Raw genomic sequence first — 23,831 nt, 5'->3', positions numbered from 1 at the left:
CTCCCCACGGGGACTCTCCCCTCAGAGTCTCTCCCCACGGGGTCTCTCCCCACGGGGACTCTCCCCACAGAATCTCTCCCTCCCGGGACTCTCCCCACAGAGTCTCTCCCCACGGGAACTCTCCCCTCAGAGTATCTCCCCACGGGGACTCTCCCCACAGAGTCTCCCCCCACAGAGTTTCTCCCTCCCGGACTCTCCCCACAGATTCTCTCTCCACAGAGTCTCTCCCTCCCGGGACTCTGCCCACGGGGACTCTCCCCATAGAGTCTCTCCCCATGGGGACTCTCCCACAGGAACTCTCCCCACAGAGTCTCTCTCCACAGAGACTGCCCCGCCCCATCGCTCTCCACCGGGTCTCTCCCCCCGGGAACTCTCCCAACTCGATCTCCCCCCATGGGGACTCTCTCGGTGGGATTTCTCCCGGTGGGATCTCTCCTGGCGGGGACTCTCCCCACGGGGACTCTCCCCACGGGGTCTCTCCCCGCGGTATCTCTCTCGGCGAGATCTCTCCCAGCGGGGACTTCCCCTGCGGTATCTCTCCCGGCGGGGACTTCCCCTGCGGTATCTCTCCCGGCGGGATCTCTCCCCACGGGGACTCTTCCTGCGGAATCTCTCTCTGCGGGATCTCTCCCCACGGGGACTCCCCCTGCGGTATCTCTCCCGGTGGGATCTCTTCCAGCGGGGACTCTCCCTTCGGTACCTCTCCCGGCGGGATCTCTCCACGCGGGACTCTCCCCACGGGTTCTCTCCCTGCGGGATCGCTTCCAGCGGGGACTCTCCCAGTGGGATCTCTCCCCATGGGCCCTCCCCCCACATGGTCTCTTCCCACTGGGGCTCTCTCCTCACTGCACTTTCTCTTTCCTCCACTCTCTTCCCTTGCTCTCTCCTTTGTTTATATTCTCTCTCCTTCCCTCTCCACTGCTCCCTCTCTTACCTCTTTCATTCGCTCTCTCTCCTTCCTTGCAGTATTTCTATCTCTCTCTCTCTCTTGTGTCCTGACCCATTCAGCCCATCTGCAGCTAAGAGCGATGTGAGGCATCCCCTAGTGGAGCCTCTCTGACAGGATTCCTATTTTACCCGGAGATGTTATTCCACCTCCAGGACAGAACTGGAGTTGGCAAGCACGATGTCAGGAGCCAGATGGTGAAGGACTCGGCCAATGGCAGAGACAACCTCCCATGCCCACGTATCGTACCCTCCCGTTGGACCAGGATCAAGGCACAGCTGGCTGGAGGGCGGTATCTGCACATTCTCCGACTAGTATTCCCAGGGCAGACTGGGAATCCCCTCTCTCACGCGTCAAGCACAGTCGAGCTGTCACCCAGTCCTCCGTTACCTGTGTCCCCCTGGGTGACGGAGCATTGGGAGATGGGATGTGTGTATGGGAAGGAGAGAGAGCGAGAGAGAGTGGTAGAGAGATCACTGATGCCCATCATTCAGGGGAACCTGTACCCTGGAGTGCATAAATATGAATCACCCAGCAATGAGTGATGCCCTCCTCATCAGTGTAGGCGCGATCACTCATATCAGCCTCTTACTTGCGGTGGCTTACACTCGCTGCATTTACCCTCACATGCAGAATGTCACTGAAGGACAGCTTTGTCTTAGCTGGCAGTGTGCCGCCTACCTGTGGGGAGGAGGGGGGATGGGTGGGGGTATGGCGGGTGTGGAAGAAGGGGGGGGGGAAGTTCCAGGTCTAGAGAGAGAGAGAGAGAGGAGAGAAATTCGTGGAGCCCCCTCCACATTTCCGACACGCACCTTAGCATCCACATGCACTGAGCTTCGCACAGCAAGAAGGGCGGCAAATCAAGTGTGCAACCCCCACGCCCCCATCCCTAAATCCACTCAATCCTGCGTCCAGTGGTGGAATCATTCCAGCACTGGCTCTCCCAGCTCTGGATCTCTCGGTCCCCCTTGTTGGTGCCAGTCGAAGAGGCGGGCATTGGCCAAGTTTGGAAGCTGACTGCCAGGATTTCTATTTCTCTCTCTCTCCCAAGGCCTAGCGTTGACTCTCATCCAACAGTTTCAGAGTGCCTGGGTAGGGAGCTGGGTACCACTGTCCCCACATTACTGCCCCTTACCCTCGCCACCCTGCACCCACCCACCCCCCAACACACACATCCCACAACCAGGTACCACAAGTCTTTGGTTGGAGAAAGAGTTACCAATCTTTTTTTTGTGATATATTTGGTTCCCGTGACACCACGAGTAGAAGTTATTGAGAACCACAAGTCTTTGTCCAGGGACACTGGTGATGTGTAACCTTTGGTATGTTCCTTTGCAGGTTAGATTGATTGAAATAGGATTTTTTTAAAAAGCGTGTTTCTTCTCTCAGTTAGGTTAATGGATTGGAGGGAAGCGCTTCGACAATTGCAGTGTGGCTGCTGCCCATTTTGACTGGAGGAGTTTTGTAATTTGCAAAAATCACAAATGACAGCACAAGGTGACAGCTCAACACAGCATCCAGTCAGAGCCCCATTCGGAGGGCATTTACCCCATCTGCCCAGAGCCCTCAGTTCCTCCGAGATCCACTCCCACCCACCTCCCTCCAACCCTCCCTCTCAAAGAATAAACAGCCACGTGGTGATGGAGTGGAGTCCTCAGCATGTCCAGCGTGGTCAGTCCGACAACCCCAGTGGACAAGAGCGAGCACACCCCCATCTCAGCTGCCCTTTGCTGCCACCCGACAGCTCCTCATCCTTATGGATTTCCTCCTCTGAGTTCCAGTGCATTCTCATTCCCCAGCCAGATTACACTAAGTCATCGCTATCTGAAAGATCTGTTCGCTCTCTGGGTTTTTATGGATTTTCTGTTCTCTCCAGGTCGCACTGGATGTTCTGTTCTCTCTGGGTTGCACTGGATTCTCTATTCTTTCTGGGTTTTCATGGATTCTCTGTTCTCTCCAGGTTGCATTAGATGCTCTATTCTTTCCGGGTTACACTGGATGCTCTGTTCGCTTTGGTTTACACTGGATTCTCTGTCCTCTTGGGGTTTTCACTGGATTCTCTGTCCTCTTGGGGTTTTCACTGGGTTCTCTGTTTGCTCTCGCGTGCACTGGATTCACTGTTCTTTTTGGGTTTTCACTGGATTCTCTTCGCTTTGGGTTTCACTGGATTCTCTGTTCTCTCTGGGTTGAGACTTCTCACGCCACAGATCCCAGTGGAGAAGTTTGCATTAGTTTTCTGACATTGTCCAGTCCGTGAGGCAAGAAAGGGGCCCGAGACACATCCTCACTGCTTCCAGAGTGGTGGGAGAGTCCTGGGACAGAATGTAACACCTACCCTTCCCTTGCCCCCCGAACCTTAACCCTGGGTTCAACCTCTCCAACAGAGCAAAGGGTCCTGAACTGTGCTGTGCTGAGCCTTGACATGTGCTGTCTCGTGTTCCGCGAAAGCCTTTCATTTGGTACATCAAAGTATATGAGGTATATGACGGGCTATCTCCCTACCCCCGGGAGGTTTGACAGCACATTCATTAAGCAAGGTAGCTGTGGTTTATTTGGTTTCTGTAAAGCTCTTTATGTGCACATACTTGGCCCAGGCAGTGTTCACTCAGTGCTGGTTAGAATGTAACCAAGGAGAGACCCCCACCATCCCTCCCCCTCCCCACCCTCCCACCCCCTTCCCAACCACAGACCCCGGTAGTGACCCCCTCCCTCCCCCACCTCACCACAGACCCCGGTAGAGATCCCCCCCCCCTCCTACCCACAGACCCCGGGATAGACCTCACCCCTCCTCTACCTCCCCACTCACAGACCTTGGGATAGCTTCCCTCCCCACCAACAGTCCCCAGTATATCTCCCCTCTCTCCACGCACAGACACTGGATAAATCCCCCCCCCCACTGCAGTCCGTGAGTTAGATCCCTTCTCCCCACGCCCTTCCTATAAACCCAGGATAGATACTTCCCTGACTATAGACAGACCACTCCCCCATCTTCTCTAATCTGTGACATAATTCCCCCATCCAGCATAATCCTCTCCCCTGGAGCCCACAGGGATGCCAATAATAATCGCTCTGTCCGAGATAGGCAACGTCCCCACCCCCTCTTTCCGGGTTAGCCATGCCCTGGCCCGTTGTAAGGGGGGGGGGGTCTCATCGGTTCAGTCTAACCCAGTGAGCACCAATGAGCCAATAACAGTCAAAGTCGCTCATTGACATCAGGGGTCCATCCTAATGTGGATGGCAGCAATTCAGAGTGCCGACTGTGATGTGAGCACGAGCGACGCCAATGAATATTGACAAGGCTAATCCTGACTGTCATCAGGCTGAATGGGGTCAGCAGAGCTCAGCACTGAGTGATTTAGGGCCAGGGTCAGTGCTGGGGGCGGAGGTCACACCCTGACCCCTGACCCTGATCAGGGGTTTATTTTTTTTGGTATTTCTGTGAGTCAGACTGTGCTGTCAACCACTAGCCGGTTAGTGTGGAGATAGCTGAATTTTTGGTCTAAATTCAAGTCTCTTTTGATTTTTTTTTCTTTATACATTATGCAATAAAAGCCAAACATAGATTTCTTCTATAAAAACTATTTAGCTAAACAGTTACATTCCATCTAAGGTTGGTGAAATACACTTCAGTTCCAGGTTTAAAGGGGGTTTTAAAAAGGGGAGGCAGTGACGAGGGAGGAGGTTGGTCTCACCCTGCGCATACACTCTCCTAAAGCTGTACTCGTGTACAGTCTGGGTCACACCTGTGTACACATTAGGCTCATACATGCGCACCAGTTCACGCTCAAGTGCACACTGGTTCACACACTCGTGTGCGTGCTGATGCACAGTTCTGTGTACACCTTGGCTCCCACACTCATATACACTGGCACCCACACTTGTGTATGCATTGCTTCCCAAGCTCACGCAAACACTGGTGCTCACCTCTGCATGCACACTGGTTCCCACACTCGTACACACACTGGTGCCCACTCGTGTACATGCTGGTTCTGACACTTGTGTACACAATGGTTTACACACCCACATGCACACTGGTTCACACACTCGTGCACACGCTAGTATCCATGCTCATGTACACACTGGCTCACACTTGTGTATACACTAGTACCAACACTTGTGTACACACTGGCTCTCACACTAATGTACACATTGGTGCCCACACTTGTGTACACACTGGCTCACACACTCGTGTACACATTGTTCACAGTCTAGAATTAAACACCTGAAATCAGAAATTGGGAAGCGAGAAGCGAAGCTGAGGTCCGAGATTCAGGGATCAGGGTGGGAGAGGTATCCTTCCTCCCACCAAGCCCCGCTGTTTAGTCCCATCCCACTGAAATGGCCCACTCCATCGTTCAACAATACTTTGGTTTTTTTTAAATTTCACTATTAAATATATTTAGGAGGAAAGCCAGGGCTCGTTTTTTGGGGTGAGATGGGAAAACCCCGGCAGTGGAGAGAGTGGAGGGTCCGGGTCTCCCGGCTATGAGGTATATTGGAGCCACAACTTTGTCGTCTGTCACTTAATTTCTATCTAAATTCCACTGCTGTTTCATTTTAAATACTTAAATACAGGGGGAAAGATTTAAAAACATTGTGTCTGTGTTAATGTGTGTGTGTGTGAATGTGTGTGTGTGTGTGTGTGAATGTGTGTGTGAATGTGTGTGTGAGTGCGAATATTTGTGTATGTGTGCGTGTGAATATGAATATCTGCATATGTAAGTGTGTGTGAGTATATGTGTGGTGTATGAGAGAGAGTGTATCTGCGAGTTTGAGTGTGTCTGTGTGTGTGTATGTGTGAGAGGATGTGAGTGCGAGAGTGGGTGCTTGTGTGTGTGTGTGAGTGCATGTGAGTGCCTGTATGTATTTGATCGTGAATGTGTGTCTGTGAGAGAGTGAGCATGTGTGTGAATACATGTGTGTGTGTGTGAGAGAGGGGTGTGCGAAAGAGGGGTATATGAGTGTGTGACAGAGGAGTGTGTGAGAGAGGGGTGAGAGTGTGTGAAGAGTGTGGGGGTGTGTGAGAGAGAGGTGTGTGAGAGGGGTGAGTGAGTGTGTGTGAATGCATGTGAGTGAATATGTCTGTGAATGTGTGTTTGTGACTATGTGAGTGTGTGTGAGAGTGTGTAGGGGGAAGACTGTGTGGGGGGGGCAAGACTGTGTGTGGGGGAAGACAGTGTGGGGGGGAAGACTGTGTGGGGGGGAAGACTGTGTGGGGGGGAAGACTGTGTGTGGGGGGGAAGACTGTGTGGGGGGGAAGACTGTGTGGGGGGGAAGACTGTGTGGGGGGGAAGACTGTGTGGGGGGGAAGACTGTGTGGGGGAGAGACTGTGTGGGAGACTGTGTGGGTGTGTGGGAGACTGTGTGGGTGTGTGGGAGACTGTGTGGGTGTGTGTGGGAGACTGTGTGGGTGGGTGTGGGAGACTGTGTGGGTGTGTGTGGGAGACTGTGTGTGTGTGGGAGACTGTGTGTGTGTGGGAGACTGTGTGTGTGTGTGTGGGAGACTGTGTGTGTGTGTGGGAGACTGTGTGTGTGGGAGACTGTGTGTGTGTGTGTGGGAGAATGTGTGTGTGTATGTGGGAGACTGTGTGTGTGTATGAGACTGTATGTGTGTTGGAGACTGTGTGTGTGTGTGTTGGAGACTGTGTGTGTGTGTTGGAGACTGTGTGTGTGTTGGAGACTGTGTGTGTGTGTTGGAGACTGTGTGTGTGTGTTGGAGACTGTGTGTGTGTTGGAGACTGTGTGTGTGTTGGAGACTGTGTGTGTGTGTGTTGGAGACTGTGTGTGTGTTGGAGACTGTGTGTGTGTGTGTTGGAGACTGTGTGTGTGTGTTGGAGACTGTGTGTGTGTTGGAGACTGTGTGTGTGTGTGTTGGAGACTGTGTGTGTGTGTTGGAGACTGTGTGTGTGTGTTGGAGACTGTGTGTGTGTGGGGGAGACTGTGTGTGTGGGGGAGACTGTGTGTGTGTGTGTGTGTGACTGTGTGTGTGTGTGTGTGGGAGACTGTGTGTGTGTGTGTGGGAGACTGTGTGTGTGTGGGGGAGAGACTGTGTGTGTGCGTGTGGGAGACTGTGTGTGTGTATGTGGGAGACTGTGTGTGTGTGTGGGAGACTGTGTGTGTGAGAGAGACTGTGTGTGTACGTGAGAGACTGTGGGGGTGAGAGACTGTGGGGGTGAGAGAGACTGTGTGTGTGTGGGTGAGAGAGACTGTGTGTGTGTGTGTGGGTGAGACTGTGTGTGTGTGTGGGTGAGACTGTGTGTGTGTGTGGGTGAGAGAGACTGTGTGTGTGTGTGTGGGTGAGAGAGACTGTGTGTGGGTGAGAGATACTGTGTGTGTGGGTGGGTGAGACTGTGTGTGTGTGTGGGTGAGACTGTGTGTGTGTGTGTGGGTGAGACTGTGTGTGTGTGTGGGTGAGACTATGTGTGTGTGTGGGTGAGACTGTGTGTGGGAGACTGTGTGTGTGTGTGAGAGAGACTGTGTTTCCTCCCACAGTCCAAAGATGTGCAGGTTAGGTGGATTGGCCATGATAAATTGCTCCTTAGTGTCCAAAAGGTTAGGTGGGGTTACTGGGTTATGGGGATATGGTGGAGGTGTGGATTTAAGTAGGGTGCTATTTGCAAAGGAGGTGCAGACTTGGTGGGCAGAATGGCCTCCTTCTGCACTGTAATTTATATGATTCCATGTGTATATGTGAGTCAGTGTGTAACAATGTGTCTGTGTGTGGGTCGGTGTGTGTGGGGGAGTGTGAGGGTCTTTGTGTGAGTGTGTGTGAGAGTGAGTGTGTAGGTGAGTGAGTCTGAGTGTGTAGGTGAGTGAGTGCGTGTGTATGTGTGAGTGAGTGTGAATGTATGTGTGCGCGCGTGGGTGAGTGTGAATGTGTGTGTGAGTGAGTATGTGAGTTTTGGTGACTAATTGGGAGTTCAGGCACTGGTTTGTAGCAATGTGAGATAATCCTTTCTTTTGGTGGTTTATGGGGAGGTGCTTGTATCTGAATCAAACATTTCAAACAGTAAATAAATAGAGAAAATGTCCTCCCCACTGGGCAGTAATACAAAACAAACAGTACAAATTATATCAAAGCAGAAGAATCCCAGAGAAAATATAATTTAAAAGAAAACAAAATGAAGTAAATTCACTGCAGAATCCGTTCTGAAAATAAACCCACGGCCCGTGTGTCAGGCTGCGAGTGCCGCCGTCCAGGAGGTGGGAAGAGTGCGCATCACCTCTCTGGGGTTAATCCTCCACGGGGTCCATTAAGGAGCTGATGAAGTGGAGTCAGAGTGAGGATTCCTCCCTCCGGCCCCTCCACAGGGTCACTCTGCACTGGATCGCTCTGGCTCGACGCCGGACGCCAGTGCCTCAGCCTCACAGCAGCTGCTAGCTGCTTTGGTTTGTAGGGAGCTGACAGACGCCAAGCTGACGGCAGGTGGGTGGCTGGGGTGCAGGGGCAGGCCTGGAGGATTCAGGAAGAGGGGTGAGGTAACAATACTCTGCGTCCCACTGCTGACCGCACCGCTCAACAGCAAAAGGTTCCCATTGGCATCAAGGCTGGTAACTGGAATGGTTCCACCACTCGCGAGAGCTGCAATGCAAGAGGGTAGAATATGAAGAGTCAACAGTGAGAGTTCACGGTGAGATATATAGTGAGAGTACACAGTGAGAGAGTGGACAGTGAGAGTATTCAGTGTGAGTACACAGTATGGGAGCACAGTGAGTACACAGTGAGGGAGTACAGAGAGAGAGAGTGGACATTGACAGTACAGTGAGAGAGTACACAGCGAGATTACATAGTGAGAGTGTACACAGTGAGAGTACACATTGGGAGAGTACACAGAGAGAGAGTACACAGTGAGCGGCAGCACGGTAGCCTTGTGGATAGCACAATTGCTTCACAGCTCCAGGGTCCCAGGTTCGATTCCGGCTTGGGTCACTGTCTGTGCGGAGTCTGCACATCCTCCCTGTGTGTGCGTGGGTTTCCTCCGGGTGCTCCGGTTTCCTCCCACAGTCCAAAGATGTGCGGGTTAGGTGAATTGGCCATGATAAATTGCCCTTAGTGTCCAAAATTGCCCTTAGTGTTGGGTGGGGTTACTGGGTTATGGGGATAGGGTGGCGGTGTTGACCTTGGGTAGGGTGCTCTTTCCAAGAGCCGGTGCAGACTCGATGGGCCGAATGGCCTCCTTCTGCACTGTAAATTCTATGATGGTAGAGTGGACATTGACAGTACACAGTGAGAGAGTACACAGTGAGAGAGTACACAGAGAGAGTGGACATTGACAGTACACATTGAGAGAGTAAACAATAAGAGTACACAGTGAGAGAGTACAGTGAGAGAGTACATAGTGGGAGTGCATAGTGAGGGTACACAGAGTAGAACATGAGAGCATAGACAGTGAAAGAATAGACTGAAAAAGTACACAATGAAAGAGTGCACAGTGAGAGTACACATTGTGAGAGTACAGTGTAAGTACACATTAAGAGATACATAGTGAGAGTATATAATGAGAGCACACATTGAGAGAGTGCACAGTTACAGTACAGTGAGAGCAAACAGTAAGTACACTGAGAGTAGAATGTGAGAGAGTAGACAGTGAAGGAATAGACAGTGGAAGAGTACACAAATAGAGAGTACACAGTCTGAGAGCACAGTGAGGGTACAGTGAGAGTGTACAGTATTAGTTCAGAGTGCACAGAGAGAGTGCACAGTGAGAGAGTACACGGTGAGATTACACAGTAAGTGTACTTACTGTCATGAGAATGTCGCTTTAAGAAATGGTTAGCTGCTCATGTTACTACAGTGATGTCAGAGTGTGGGTGGAGCTGAGCTCTGATTCTGCTTTTTAGTTTCACTTTGAGAAAAGCTTGGGTGTGTCTGTCTTTTTGGTTTTGTTTTTCAGTGTGTTGCAGCTGAAGTCAGACAAAGCAGCTGTACTGTTGATCTCTCTGCCATGAAGGACTATTTTTAAATCATTTGGTGAATTCAGAATTATAAATGTTCTCAGTATTGAATGTAAACCCTGATGTGCTTCTGTTTAGAGGTTTGTTAAGTCTTCTGGATGTTAAAAGGACGGCATACAGGTTACTTAGTGTTGTATTCTTTGGGGGTGTATTTGATTTACTGGTTGCTAAGATATTTACTGTTTGTTTTAAAAAGGTTAACTTGAGTTCATAGGATAAACATTGTTTTGTTTAAAAAAAATACTTTTCCATTTCTGCTGTATCACACCTGTAGAGTGGACCGTGTGCTCCTCACACCACAATCTATTAAACGTTGTGGGTCAGGTGAACTCCATGATACACTTTGGGATTCTCTAAACCCTGACCCATAACAATTGGGGGCTCGAGGGGGATAAAAGTTATCTATTGGATTGGCTTAGTGAACTTAAAGACAGTGAGGGGTGAGCATATTGTGGGTGCTTTTCGGGTGTGGTATTTTAGTTTAAGTGGGAAGTGTGTTGTGGCCAATGGCTCTTTCAGAGGCTCTGAAGTTTTTGGGAGTGGAGACTGTCACACGCAGTACCTTACGGACAGAGACTAAAAGCAGACTGTTAGATTTGGCAAAAATGAGCAAAGCACAGGGCAGGAACGAAGCGGCGGCCAGGACCAAAGTGGCGGCCAGGACCAAAGCGGGGGCCGAACTTGCAGGGAGGAAGGAACGGAGGAGCGACCGACACCCCCTCCCCCTCCCCCCCAGCAGGAGAGCGCAGGGTGCGACGAGCGGCGGCCCGGACCAAACAGCAGCGGGGAACGAAGCGGGGACCGTCCGTCCAACCGACCCCCCCCCCCCCTGGCGGCGACCACCACGAGGCAGGATCAAAGAGAGACTCCCAACCAGAATCCTCTTTCTCTCTCTCTCGACCTGGTGAGTGAGGGAAAAGGAAGGAAAAAAAATCTTTTGCAAAAACAAAACTCTGAAAAGAAAACTTATAAACTTTAAAAAAAAATATTTTTGCACTTTTCTTGTTCTAACCCAAAACAAGTTCACCTGAGAAGAATTTTATAAAAGAGGGAAAAATAAAGTGGTAAAGGAGAGAAGGGAGGGGAGAAGAAAAAGGGAAGGAGGGGGGGGAAATAAATAAATAAATAAATAATACCAGAAGGGAGCCAAAGCAGAGGGAGGAGGGGCACCAAAGTCAGACGGGGCAATGGGCGAGCCAGTTCAGACGAGCCAATCAGCGAACAAAGCAGCAGAATGGAAGTATCGCTGCATCAAAAAGAGCTGGGCAGACAGGTGCAGTCTCCCCCGGGGCCAGGGGGGGGAGCTGGAACTGGAAGGCAGCCTTTGCCGATACGCTGAGGGAATATCAGCAGGTAAACAAGGCAGAGGCTAGGGCAGCCATAGAAGCCGCAGTGGAGGCAGCAATGGCCAAGGCCCTGGCGGAGGTGCAGCAGGCCCTGGGCAGAGCAGAGGAGAAATTGGACGCCCAAGGGAAGAAACTGGAAGCCCAAGAGGCGACCATCAAGGAGCTGGAGAAAGCAGCGACTGACGTGAGCGACCGGATCACGGTCCTGGAGAGGGAGGTGGCGAGACTGGGCACAACACAGGGGAGCCTGGAGGGCAGGGTGGACGACCAGGAAAACTGCTCAAGGAGGCAAAATGTCAGGATAGTGGGCCTACCAGAGGGGATCGAGGGTAGAAGCCCCACGGCATACGTGGCCGAGATGCTGGGCAACTTAGTGGGGAAGAAAACCTTTCCCAGCCCACCAGAAATGGACAGAGCACACCGGTCGCTGCGCCCGAAGCCCAAAGCAGGGGAACACCCGACAGCAGTTGCAGCTAAACTGCACCGGTACCAAGATAGGGAAACAATCCTACGCTGGGCCAGGAAAAACAGAACCTGCAAATGGGAAGGACACGCCATTAGAATTTACGAGGACATTGGGGCAGACCTAGCCAGGAGACGGGCCGAGTTTAATAGAGCGAAAGCAGCTCTTCACAAGAGCAATGTGCGTTTTGGTATGCTGTACCCAGCGAAACACTGGGTCACATACCAAGAAAGAGAATACTTCTTTACAGCCCCTGCCGAAGCAAACAAGTTTGTCGAGGAACACGGGCTGCAAAACCACCAGCGATGGTAGAAATGAGGGGCCCCTGGCAAGAGGCAACAACACGCCGATGGGGGGAGGGGAGGGGGGAGGCAACGCCAGGCCCCCCCGCCCCCGCCACGACGAGCGCACCCTGAAATAAGAACAGGCCACTGCCCGAAGGATCGCTTCAGGTGGGAGGCCAGGCCCCAGCACGAGGGAACGAGAGTAGCGGAGAAGGGAGAGCCAGCAAGAGGAGTGCAGGGTAGGATAGGGGAAGAGCGGGCAGAAAACCGTAGAGGCCGGGCAGGGGAGAAGCGAGACAGTAACTCACGAGAGGGGGGCCACTGTACTAGCGGGAAAGCTAGCGCCGGGGGCATGCAACAAAGCAGGGCCGCAGCGCGCCCCCAACAGGGGGGATGGCGCCAGTCTGGAGGTGGGGGGGACCACTCAACAGAGACGGGAGAGCAAACTGGGACAGGAACAGGGGAAAGAGGGACAAAGGAGGGGTACAAGGGAGAAGGGGGGGAAAGGGGAGAGACCGGGAGGGGGGAGGACACGGGGAAGGAGAGACCGGGGAGGGGCGACACAAACGGCTAGAAAAGGAATTGGCTACAAAGTGACATCACCAAGGGCTCGAAACAAGGAATCGCTGCAAGCACCCACCCAGTACGGTCTCTGAGCGAAGGGAGACCCCAGAGTGCAGGGGACTACCTGCATGGCGGACGCACAGTGGGCGGCCATGTCGGGTGCCCCCGGGACAAAGGGAAACCCTGGAGCGCAGGGACCCGACCGCATGGAGAGTGCAGTGACAGCGGCTTTCCTGGACGGCCCCCTAACAAAGGGAAACCCCGGAGGGCAGGGGCGCGTCCACCAGGTAAGTACGTTAATCCCACAGGAGCGAGGGGGCAGAAGCCCCCCACCAGGAAAGTCACCTAGAACGTAAGGGGACTCAACGGCCCAGTGAAGAGATCCAGAGTCCTCACCCACCTAAGAAATATGAGGTCCGACATAGTCTTCCTCCAAGAGACACACCTGAGAGAGCAGGATCGACTGCGGGTAAGAAAGGGCTGGGTGGGACAAACCTACCATTCCTGCTACGGGACGAGGGCCAGGGGGGTGGCGATATTGATCGTCAAGAGGACGATGTTTAGGGCGACAAAGATGGTTACAGACCCAGGGGGACGGCTTATCATGGTCAGCGGGGCCCTGGATGGGGCACCGGTAGTACTAGTTAACGTGTACGCTCCCAACTGGGACGTCACGAGCTTCATCAAGAAGACCATGGCAGAAATCCCTGACATAGCGACGCATCGACTAATTATGGGGGGGGGGGGGGGGGGGGGACTTCAACTGTGTACAGGACCCAAAGACAGACAGATCAAACCCCAAAACTGGGAAAACCTCAAGCATGGCAAGGGAACTCAGTCACTTTATGGAGCAGATGGGAGCGGTGGACCCCTGGAGGTTCGCCCACCCGGGGAGAAGGAATTCTCCTTCTTCTCCCCAGTACACAACATATACACCAGAATTGACTTCTTTGTGGTCGGGAAAACGGTCCTTCCGGGGATAGACAAGGTGGAATACTCCGCAATTGTGATATCAGACCACGCTCCACACTACATGGACGTGAGGCTGGAGACGGGCAGGGCCCAACGCCCCACATGGAGGTTGGACGTCGCCCTACTAGCGGACAAGGCCTTCAACGAAAGGTTATCACGGGCCATTGCAGAGTACACAGAGAACAACCAGAACGGGGAGGTCTCACCCTCCACGTTCTGGGAAGCACTAAAGGCCGTTCTAAGAGGGGAAATCATCACTTTCAAAGCGCAAAGAGATAGGGAGGAAAGGGTGGCGATGCAGCAGCTGGTCGACTCCATACTGGAGGTAGACCGTAAATACTCCAAGGCCCCGACCGTTGAGCTCTTGGCGGAGAGCAAAGAGCTACAAAGGAACTTTGACCTGCTCTCCACCAGGAAAGCTGTGCACTAACTCCGCCAGGCACGTGGGACCCTATACGAACAAGGAGACAAAGCCAGCCGCCTGTTGGCACACCAGCTGAGAAAGCAGGCAGCCGCCAGAGAAATTGCACAAATCAGGGATACCAGAGGCACGCTAGAAACAGAACAAGAAAAGAACAACAAAACCTTCAAGGCCTTCTACCAAGGGCTGTACACCTCAGAGCCCCCAATGGGGGAGCCTGGGGTGAAACGGTTCCTTGATGGACTGGACAGTCTAGTCGTGGGTGAGGGCAAAAAACGGGGCTTGGAAGCCCCACTAGCACTGGGAGAGATCATGGACAGCATTAGCTCCATGCAGGCGGGGAAGGTGCCGGAACCGAAGGATTCCCGGCGGACTTCTACAAAACATTTGCGACAGCATTGGCCCCGCACCTGCGGGAGATGTTCACAGACTCGCTAGCGAGGGGCACACTGCCACCCACGCTAGCACAGGCCTCAATCTCGCTGATACCTAAGAAGGACAAAGACCCAACGGAATGTGGGTCATACAGACCCATCTCACTGCTGAATGCAGACGCCAAAATGCTGGCCAAAATCCTAGCCAAAAGGTTAGAATACTGTGTACCTGAGGTGGTCGCAGAGGACCAGACGGGCTTTGTCAAAGGGAGACAGCTTACCTCAAACATCAGGCGCCTGCTGAATGTGATAATGACCCCCTCCGGGAAGAGAACACCAGAGGTGATTGTCTCCCTAGATGCAGAAAAGGCCTTCGACAGAGTCGAATGGAAATACCTCATAGAGGTACTGGAGCGGTTCGGGCTTGGAACAGGGTTCACCTTCTGGGTAATGCTCCTATACAACGCTCCCATGGCGAGCGTACGGACCAACAACACCAACTCCCGATACTTCCAGCTGCACAGGGGCACCTGACAAGGATGCCCACTGTCCCCGCTGCTGTTCGCTCTAGCGATCAAACCACTAGCAATTGCGCTCAGAGCAGCAAAAAGCTGGAGGGGGATCCGAAGGGGCAGCAGAGAGCACATGCAGATGACCCGCTCCTCTACATTTTGGATCCACAGAGCAGCATGGATGGAATCATCGCGCTCCTGAAAGAGTTTGGTGCCTCCTCGGGCTACAAACTCAACATGAGCAAAAGCGAGATCTTCCCGGTACACCCACAAGTAGGTGGGGCAGCCCTAACGGGACTGCCGCTTAAACAAACCCGACACAAATTCCGCTACCTGGGGATCCAAATCGCCCATGACTGGAAAGGGATCCACAAATGGAACCTCACCAGTCTGATAGAGGAAGTAAAAAAGAACCTGCAAAGATGGAACACATTCCCACCCTCCCTCGCGGGGAGAGTCCAGACGATCAAAATGAACGTGCTGCCCAGGTACCTCTTCCTATTCAGATCCATCCCGATCTACATCCCCAAGGCCTTTTTCAAAGCACTAGACAAACTAATCATGGCGTTCGTATGGCGGGGGCGGGGGGGGAATGCTCGGATCCCAAAGAAGGTCTTACAAAAAACAAAATCCAGGAGGGGGCTTGCCCTCCCAAACCTATAACTTTACCACTGGGCAGCGACGGCCGAGCGAATAAGGGGATGGATCAAGGAGCCAGAAGCCGAGTGGGTGCGCACGGAGGAGGCCTCCTGCATGGGGACCTCTCTCCGGGCCCTCGCCACGGTGGCGCTCCCATCCCCATCCCCACCCAAAAAACACTCCAGCAGCCCGGTGGTAATAGCCACCCTCCAGTCCTGGAACCAACTACGGCAACAATTTGGCCTGACCAGAATGTCGGGTAAAGCTCCCATCTGCACTAACTATAGGTTCATGCCAGCGCTGACTGACGCCACCTTCAAAAGGTGGGGACAGGACAGAAGGACACTGACAGTCAGGGACCTATACACGGACGGCAGGATCGCAACACTGGGCGAACTGACAGAGAAATTCCAGCTAGCCAGGGGGAACAAGCTAAGATACCTGCAACTAAAAAACTTCCTACGAAAGGAGACAGGGACATGCCCACAACCACCACGACAGACACTACTAGAAGAGTTACTGGACGCAAGCATACTAGATAAAGGAAACTGCAGTGACATGTATGACCGACTGGGAGAAGGGGCCGACACCGTATTGGACGCAACAATAATGAAGTGGGAGGAAGACTTGGGAATCGAAATAGGGTGGGGACTCTGGAGCGAAGCACTGCATAGGGTCAACTCCACCTCCACGTGTGCAAGGCTCAGCCTGATGCAACTAAAAGTGGTACATAGAGCCCACTTAACAAGAACCCGTATGAGTACGTTCTCCCCGGAGGTGGAGGATAGATGTGAGCAGTGCCAAGGAGGCCCAGCCAACCACGCCCACACGTTCTGGTCCTGCCCCAGACTTGTGGAGTACTGGACAGCCTTCTTCGAGGCAATGTCCAAGGTGGTGAGGGCGGAGCCATGCCCGAAAGTGGCGGTCTTCGGGGTTTCAGACCAGCCAGATCTATTCCTGGGGAGGAGGGCGGACACGCTTGCCTTTGCCTCCCTGATCGCCCGCCGTAGAATCCTGTTCGGCTGGCGGTCAGCAGCACCACCCAAAGCTGCAGACTGGCTGTCCGACCGCTCGGAATCTCTCCAAATGGAGAAAATCAAATTCGCCATCCGAGGGTCAGACGACGGCTTCCACAGAACATGGGAGCCATTCGCCTAATTGTTCCGGGACCTGTTTGTGGCCAACGAACAAGCAGAAGAATAGCCAGGTAGCCAAGAAACAGGGGAGAGTAGCCAAAGCATGAGAGGGAGAGATAGACCGGGATAGGGGGGGACAGCTAAATCTAAGAGGAAGGAAAGGCGAGGGGGGGTAGAGGGAAGAGACGGAACAATAGAGGAGAGCCAGGGAGGGGGAGGGGGAAGGCAGGGAAACGTTAACAAACTTAACGTCCACAGGAACAGAGAAAACGGGGAAGATGGGAGGACCGCAGAAGCGGAACGAGACGACAACGGCAGCGAACTCTGTCTGGGAGAAGCAAGGGATGACAACACCACGAACAGATGCCTACTTATGTGTGTAAATAATTTTGCCAAGTGTACAGAGCTGCTGCTGTTGAGCAACTGTAATACCGTCCGATGGCTTCTCAGGGAAAATTAAAACGTCAGCAGCAGCAGCGACCCAGAGGGGAGTGGGGGTGAGTGCTCCATTGGGAGGGTGTGGGAAGACTGAGGCGCGTGGGGTCACGTCAAGTCAATTGCTATTGTATATTCTCTTTTTGCACTATGTTAATGTTCACTCTATTTTGCTGTGTTAGGATTATTACTATTATGAAAAACTGCAAAATATTGTAAAAATGATTTGGCAAAAACATTGCAGTTAACATTACCTGACAAAATGTGAAAAGATGAGGTAATTATGGCGGTGGCTACGCATTTAAAGTTGCCTGAGATACAGTTTGACTCATTGGAAATGGCAAAAATTCAGTTGCAAATTAAACAAATGGAACATGAGAAAGAATTTAAGCAGCTTGCATACGAAAGAGAGAGAGCGGAAAGAGAGAGAGAGAGAGGAAAAAGCAAAGGAGAGAGAAGAAAGGCGGAAAGAATAGCCCCAGCAGAACAAAAATAAAAAGAAAGGGAGATACAGATCAGGAAAAGATAAAGAGAGAGAGTTTGAACTTCAGAAAATGGCCATGAAACATGACAGTCAGTTAAAATTGGCAGACGTAAAGGGAAACGTACAGTTGGATGATAGTGATGAGGATAGTGAGAAAGAGCGTCAAAGTCGAAGCCTTGGTGGGAATCTATTTAAATATGTCCAAGCATTGCCAAGGTTTGATGAGGAGGAGGTGGAAGCCTTTTTCATTTCATTTGAGAAGGTAGCTAAACAAATGAAATGGCCACAGGACATGTGGATATTACTGATTCAATCAAAGCTGGTAGGTAGATCTAGTGAAGTATTTGCATCACTACCGGAGGAGGTATCTGAGACGTAGGAGGAGGTGAAAAAATCCATCTTAGGTGCTTATGAACTAGTGCATGAAGCTTACAGACAAAGGTTTAGAAATTTAAGGAAAGAATTTGGTCAAACATACATGGAGTTTGAAAGGCTCAAACAGAGTAATTTTGATAGGTGGATAAGGGCTTTGAAAATAGACCAAACGTATGAAGGTCTCAGAGAAATTATACTTTTGGAGGAGTTTAAAAATTCAATTCCTGATGTAATGAGAACTCATGTGGAAGAGCAGAGGGTTAAAACTGCGAGATTAGCAGCAGAAATGGCAGATGATTATGAATTAGTTCATAAATCAAAGCTTGGTTTCCAACATCAGTTTCAGCCTGTGAGGGATAGAAACTGGGGACATGAGAAATACTCAAGTGGTAAAGGTAAAGGCGATCTGATGGGAGATAATAAGGAGAGTGTACCTCAGATTAAAAAAGAAATCCAGGCGGCTGGAGGAGACATGAAAAGTTTCAAATGTTTTCACTGTAATGAACTAGGCCATGTAAAGTCCGTGTTGGTGGTTGAAGAAAAAGCACTGGGAAGGCTGATATGGTAAAACAGGATAAGACAGTGGGGTTTGTTAAAGTGGTAAAGGAAAGCCCAAGTGAAGCGAAGGAGGTGCAAAAGGTTGTACAGCCTGATCAAGAGGTGATTGATAAGATGGTGACAGATCTCTTTAAAGAATTTACTTGTGTGGGTAAAGTTCCCTCATGTGTATCAGGAGGAGCAGGTAAAGAAGTCACAATTTTAAGAGATACGGGAGCTAGTCAATCTTTAATGGTAAGAGATGAGGAGTTATGTAGTTTGGCAAGAATGTTCCCAGAAAAGGTGGTAATATGTGGAATTCAGGGTGAGAGTAGTGTTCCATTATATAAAGTAAGGTTGGAAAGTCCAGTGAAGAGTAGTGAAGTGGTAGTAGGAGTAATTGAGAAACTATCTTGTCCAGGAATACAGTTTATCTTGGGTAATGATATAGCTGGATCGCAGGTGGGAGTGATGCCTACTGTGGTTGATAAGCCAGTGGAAAATCAGACAACTGAAGTGTTGAAGGACGTATATCCTGGGATTTTTCCGGATTGTGGAATAACAAGGTCGCAAAGTCACAGGTTAAGATGAGGAGAAATCAAAGAGTGAAGATGAAGTTGAAGTGCAATTATCAAAAACGATTTTTGATCAGATGGTTGAAAAAGAACAAGAACAGGTGGAGGATGAGGCGGATATTTTTTGTTCAGGAAAATTGGCGGAGTTACAACAAAAAGATATAGAAATAAAACGGATGTATCAGAAAGCATACACGGAAGAGGAATCTGCGTGTATACCAGAGTGTTATTACCGTAAAAGTGATGTCTTGATGAGAAAATGGAGACCTTTACATATGCAGGCGGATGAAAAGTGGGCAGAAGTTCATCAAGTATTATTGCCGGTAGTGTATAGAAAGGAGGTGTTGCAAGTTGCACATGAGGTACCAGTGGGAGGTCATTTGGGGATAAGGAAAACTCAAGCTAAAATCCAGAAACATTTTTATTGGCCTGGACTACATAAAGATGTAGTTACATTTTGTCAATCATGTCACACATGTCAAGTGATAGGGAAACCTCAAGCAGTGATAAAACCAGCGCCCTTAATATCCATTCCAGCATTTGAGGAACATTTTACAAGGGTCCTAATTGATTGCGTAGGACCGCTTCCTAAAACAAAAAGTGGGAATCAATATCTTTTGATTATAATGGATGTGTCTACTAGGTTTCCAGAGGCCATTCCAGTACGTAATATTACAGCTGAAAAGATTGTGGAGGAATTATTTAAATTCTTTACGAGATATGGACTACCCACAGAAATACAACGGATCAAGGATCAAATTTTACCTCAAAGTTCTTCAAAGAAGTAATGGATAGCTTAGGAATAAAACAATTTAAATCAACTGCGTACCATCCAGAATCGCAGGGAGCGTTAAAAAGGTGGCATCAGACATTAAAGACAATGTTGAAGGCTTATTGTCACGATTATCCAGAGGATTGGGATAAAGGAATTCCATTCGTCCTGTTTGCAATTAGGGATGCTCCTAATGAGTCAACCAAATTTAGTCCTTTTGAACTAATTTTGGTCATGAGGTAAGAGGACCACTTAAATTGATTAAGGAAAAATTGGTGAGTGAGAAATCGGAAATTACATTATTGGATTACGTGTCAAATTTTAGGGAACGATTAAATAGAGCAGGTGAATTGGCGAGACAACATTTAAAAGTTGCACAAAATGTGATGAAACGGGTCGCGGACAAGAAATCCAAAGTTCGTAGTTTTGCCAGTGGAGATAAAGTTTTAGTGTTGTTACCACTGGTAGGCAAACCTTTAAAAGCAAGGTTTTGTGGACCTTATCAGATTGAAAGGAAATTAAGTGAGGTGAATTATGTGGTAAAAACACCAGATAGAAGGAAGATTCAGCGAGTGTGTCATGTGAATATGCTTAAAAGGTACTTTGAAAGGGAAGGAGAGAAAAAGGAGGAGGTTTTAATGATTATAACTTGAAGTGACGAACCAAATCCAGATGACTGTGAATTTGACATACCTCAAATTAAATTGGAAAATGGGGATGTTCTTAAAAATTGGGATAAATTGTTGTTACCTTCCAGAGGAAAAACAAACTGACCTGAAAGAGTTATTGATATCACATGGGCAAGTTTGTAGAGATAAATTGGGAAGTACTAAAATGGCTATACATGATGTAGGTGTGGGAAATGCTGTTCCAATCAAACCACACCCACACAGACTTAACCCTTTAAAATTGGCACAGGTTAACAAAGAGATTGAAAGTATGCTTAAAAATAGCATAATTGAAGTGGGTTGCAGCCAATGGAGCTCACCCATAGTGATGGTACCAAAACCAGACGGTACCCAACATTTGGAGGATTGCATTGAGAAAGTGGGACAATCAGCTTTTATTTCCAAACTGGATTTACTTCAAGTTTACTGGCAGGTACCTTTATCCGAAAGGGCGAAGGAGATTTCAGCTTTTGTGACTCCAGATGGTATATACCAATTCAAAGTTATGCCATTTGGCATGAAAAACGCCCCAGCCACATTTCAACGGTTAACTAACAAAATCGTTTCAGGATTACCCAATTGTGCGGTATTCATCGACGATCTGGTAATTTTCAGCCAGACATGGAAAGAACATTTAAAACATCTGATGGAGTTATTCGATCGACTTCAGGAGGCGGGTTTGGTGGTAAACCTAGCCAAAAGTGAATTTGGAAAAGCCCAAGTCACTTTCCTTGGCTATACAATTGGACAGGGTCGAATGGTCCCACGGGATGTGGAAACAAAAGTTATTGGGGAGTTTCCGATACCCTCGACACGACGGGAAATAATGCGATTTCTTGGTATGAATGGATTTTACCGGAAATTTGGACCAAATTTTAGCAGTGTCGTCGCTCCACTGACGGACTTCCTCAAGAAGCGTAACAAATTCCAGTGGACAGCGGAGTGTCAACAGGCATTTGACAGCCTGAAGGCTGTGTTAACCACTGCTTCTGTGTTAGCCATCCCAAATTATACCAAACCATTCAAAGTGGCTGTTGATGCGAGTGATGTGGGCGTAGGTGCTTCTACAAGACGATGATGAAGGGCTAGAGTGGCCTATTGGTTATTTTTCAAAGCAATTGAATTCTCACCAGAAGTATTCAACGATTGAGAAGGAGACTTTAAGTTTGGTACTGGCTTTGCAACATTTTCACATTTATATGACCAGCAATCCGTCTGACACTGTAAAATATACTGATCATAATCCGTTGACGTTTTTGGAGCAATTCCGGAATAACAATGCAAGACTGTTTCGATGGAGTTTATTGTTACAGCCATTTCATTTTAAAATAGTATATGTGGCAGGACGGGAAAACGTGATAGCCGATGCTTTGTCACGAATGTGATGAACAGAAGGATTTCAGTTGGAGGAAGAAGAACGAAAAAATGGACTATTATTATACCTGTTTGCGTGTGTTGTTTTTTGCAACGATAAAGTATATTTACTGTGTGCATTTCATAAAGGATGGTGAAAAGGTGAAAAATGAAACCACCTTGAAGTTGATGGGGTTTTTTTTCTTCGGGGGAGGTGTCATGAGAATGTCGCTTTAAGAAATGGTTAGCTGCTCATGTTACTACAGTGATGTCAGAGTGTGGGTGGAGCTGAGCTCTGGTTCTGCTTTTTAGTTTTACTTTGAGAAAAGTTTGGGTGTGTCTGTCTTTTGGGTTTCGTTTTTCAGTGTGTTGCAGCTGAAGTCAGACAAAGCAGCTGTACTGTTGATCTCTCTGCCATGAAGGACTATTTCTTAATCATTTGGTGAATTCAGAATTATAAATGTTCTCAGTATTGAATGTAAACCCTGATGTGCTTCTGTTTAGAGGTTTGTTAAGTCTTCTGGGTGTTAAAAGGATGGCATACAGATTACTTAGTGTTGTATTCTTTGGGGGTGTATTTGATTTACTGGTTGCTAAGATATTCACTGTTTGTTTTAAAAAGTTTAACTTGAGTTCATAGAATAAACATTGTCTTGTTTTAAAAAGTACTGGTCCATTTCTGCTGTACCACATCTGTAGAGTGAGCCGTGTGCTCCCCATACCCCAATCTATTAAAAGTTGTGGGTCAGGTGAACTCCATGATACACTTTGGGATTCTCTAAACCCTGATCCATAACAGTACAGTGGGAGTACACAGTGAGAGAGTACACAGTGAGAGAGTACACAGTGAGAGAGTACACATGGCGAGAGAGCTCCTTCATTTGACAGACTTAGCCAGCGGCTCGGGGAGGAAATGAGAGTCATGACCTTCTGGGAATGGGGAATGTTTAATGTCAATGAGTCGATAATGGGACACGGATGGAGCAGGATGTGGGACATGTTGACTGCACGGACTGTGTGGGAATGGGATGAGTGTGATTTACAGAAACAAACAAACCTTGGATGGTGGCTAAGGGATTGTTGGCCATAAGAGAGGTATTAATTCCATGGTTCACATTCAGCACTGAACTCCTGTAATCGAACCAAACAAAAGCCATTGAGAAGCTCTACTGATCCCAGATACAAGGGAATGTCAGTGAGGAGTTGGGGAGGGTAGGACGGGGAGTGTGGGGAACACAGGAGTCCGAGTAACAGAGGAGTGAAGGAATAGAGAAATGAGGGGGACCGAGGAGTGAGGGAACCGAGGAGTGAGGGAATAGAGGAGTGAAGAAACAAGAGGACTGACGGGAGCTGAGGAGTGAGGGGAGCTGAGGAGTGAGGGGAGCTGAGGAGTGAGGGAATAGAGGAGTGAGGGAATAGAGCAATGAAGGAACGAGAGGGGTGAGGGGAGCAGAATAGTGAGGAGAACAGAGGAGTGAGGGAATAGAGGAGTGAGGATAAGAGTGAGGGAATAGAGGAATGGGGGAACCAGAGGAGTGAGGAGAACCACAGGAGGGAGGGAAAAGAGAAATGAGGGGAGCAGAGGGGTGAGGGGAACAGAGGAGTGAGGGAATCAGAAGAGTGAAGGAAGAGGAGTGAGGGAAACAGGGGAGTGAGGGAATAGTTGAGTGAGGGAGCAGAGTGAGGGGAATAGAGGAGTAAGGAAAACAGAGAGTGAGGGAATACTTGAGTGAGGGAGCCAGACGAGTGAGGAAATAGAGGAGGAGGGAAACAGAGAAATGAGGAGAACAGAGGAGTAAGGGAAATCTGATGACTGAGGGGAACGGAGGGGTGAAGGAATAGAGAAATGAGGTGAATAGAGGGGTGAGGGAACCAGAGGAGAGAAGAAAGCCTGAGGAGCGTGAGGAAGGGGATTGGAGGAATAGACGAGTGTGGGGAATAGAGGAGTGAGGGAAGGAGGAGTGAGGGAAACAGAGGAGTGTGGTGTGGGAACAGTGGGGGTGAGCAGGAGTGAGTGAGC

General features: G+C 49.8%; 1 protein-coding gene across 1 annotated transcript; it reads right to left on the bottom strand.

Annotated features, from left to right (window-relative positions):
* Positions 1-6,208: 6,208 nt before the first annotated feature.
* Positions 6,209-22,943, bottom strand: LOC140406108 (uncharacterized; the record flags this gene model as incomplete). Its single annotated transcript, XM_072494263.1, has 2 exons — positions 22,869-22,943; positions 6,209-8,528 (listed from the first exon to the last, which is right to left on the bottom strand). A coding segment is annotated over exon 2 (1,263 nt), but the record flags the coding sequence as incomplete, so codon positions are not given.
* Between the last annotated feature and the right edge of the window lie 888 nt (positions 22,944-23,831).

Source organism: Scyliorhinus torazame, unplaced genomic scaffold (genome assembly GCF_047496885.1).
Source record: "Scyliorhinus torazame isolate Kashiwa2021f unplaced genomic scaffold, sScyTor2.1 scaffold_248, whole genome shotgun sequence".
In the NCBI taxonomy this organism is placed as follows: Eukaryota; Metazoa; Chordata; class Chondrichthyes; order Carcharhiniformes; family Scyliorhinidae; genus Scyliorhinus; species Scyliorhinus torazame.
This window is presented reverse-complemented; position numbering and strand designations above follow the sequence as displayed.